This window comes from Penaeus monodon, chromosome 33 (genome assembly GCF_015228065.2).
Source record: "Penaeus monodon isolate SGIC_2016 chromosome 33, NSTDA_Pmon_1, whole genome shotgun sequence".
NCBI lineage: Eukaryota > Metazoa > Arthropoda > Malacostraca > Decapoda > Penaeidae > Penaeus > Penaeus monodon.
Window position 1 is genome coordinate 11,255,285 of NC_051418.1, and position 1,640 is coordinate 11,256,924.

A 1,640-nucleotide genomic window follows, 5' to 3' on the forward strand; every position below is an offset into this window, starting at 1 on the left:
AGTCGATCCCATTCCCGCTCAAAGTCTGGATCAAAAAGCAGGAGCAGGAGCAGGAGCAGAAGACGTAGACACTCTAGCAGTGACGACAGGTCAAGCCGCTCCTCTAGAAGAAGGTACAAGCGAAGAAGTGAGCGCTACAGGAGGAGCAGCAGTAGGAAGAAAGATGAAGATAAGGATGTAAATTATGAAGACCTAAGAGAAAGTGACCTGGAACTCTCCAGTGATCCAGAAGATGCCTGGAGATATGAAGAGGAATATGAGGAGGATGAAGAGTATTACGAAGATGAAAATGGGTACTACCCCCAGTATCCCTCCCGTGCACGTGGTCGGGGAGGATACAGAGGATTCAGAAGGGGCTTCCGGGGACGGTGGCCCAGGTGGCGTGGGAGGGGGCGTGGAAGGGGTTATTCCAGCTACTATGACTACCCTGAGGATTATGATTCTTGGAGGCATGATGAAGTTAGCACAAGGGACCAGTACCAAACCATGTACCAGAAGTACTTTGAGAGTGTGGCTGACCGTGAATCCTCCAGCAAGAGTGGACGTCCCCCAGAGGAGTATGATAATAGGAAGGAGGGTGATAACTATCGGGAGAGAGAGGAAGGCCACAGGAGTATGCACAAGGAGCGGGAACAGCCACAAGAAGACTATGAAAGCAATCACAGAGGCCATCATGAGTACAGTGAGGGGAGGAATCCAGACAGACTAAGAACTCAGGACAGCTGGCCTAATTTTGAGAAGAAATGGAAGCATGGTGCAGAGGCAAAGTCGGAAGATAGGGATAATTACAACGAAACAAGCAGAAAGGCCCAAGCATTTAACAGGGAGTTAATGGACTCTGTACGTGGAAGGCGAGAGCCAGAGAGTATGAGAGAACCAGAGGATGTGGAAAGCCGGAGACATGGTGAAAGAGAAAACTTGAGACAAAGGCTCAGCAGGGAGAGAACAAAACCCTACAGAGAAGAGAGAGACAATAACAGAAAGGACCATACAGTGAGAGAGAGTCTGCAGGATAGCCGACGAGATCGCAGCTATGAGAGAGATGGACAGATATCAAGTGCGATTGTCAAAAGCAGTGGCAGTGAAAGGAGATATGGTGATAAGTCTGTTTATGAAAAAGAACGAGACAAAGACCGTAATGGTGACAGTAAATTGACTCTCGGTGGAAGAACCAAGTGCTAAGAGCGGACATTGAGAGAGATAGGAAACGAGAAGTTTCTGTGAAAGATAGATTGAGTTTTGGAAATGTGAAAAGCAATAGTGATACTGATCGCATTAATAATAGGTTGAAATCAATTGCTGAACAAGGTGCCTTTAAGCATAAACAGGTGGACATTGAGACTAGGGGTGCACGTGATACAGAGCGCAGGGACCTGAGACCCTGGCATAATACTGACTCAAGTGAAAGTAGACGGGATTCAAAGCCCAGTGATCCTAGAAGTAGGCGTGACATTTTGTATAACAGTGGTAGAGACAGGCATGAGACTGACCATGGGGGAAGTAAAGAGAGAGGGGATGAAGTTGGCGAAAGTAGGAAGAGACGGGATCACGAGAGAGTTTCCGTGAGGGAAAGTTCTGAAAGGGATGAAGAGTCAAACGAAAGTGATTCTGATAGAAAGAGGCACCACAGTGATGGTAGT

General features: G+C 47.5%; 1 protein-coding gene across 1 annotated transcript in view; it reads left to right on the plus strand.

Annotated features, from left to right (window-relative positions):
- The window catches only part of LOC119594245 (A-kinase anchor protein 17A-like), a gene marked incomplete in the record, with an annotated part of 9,101 nt that extends 7,467 nt beyond the window's left edge, over positions 1–1,634 (plus strand). The window contains 1 exon segment of the mRNA XM_037943314.1: positions 1–1,634. Coding sequence (XP_037799242.1) covers positions 1–1,182 — 1,182 coding nt within the window.
- Positions 1,635–1,640: the final 6 nt, after the last annotated feature.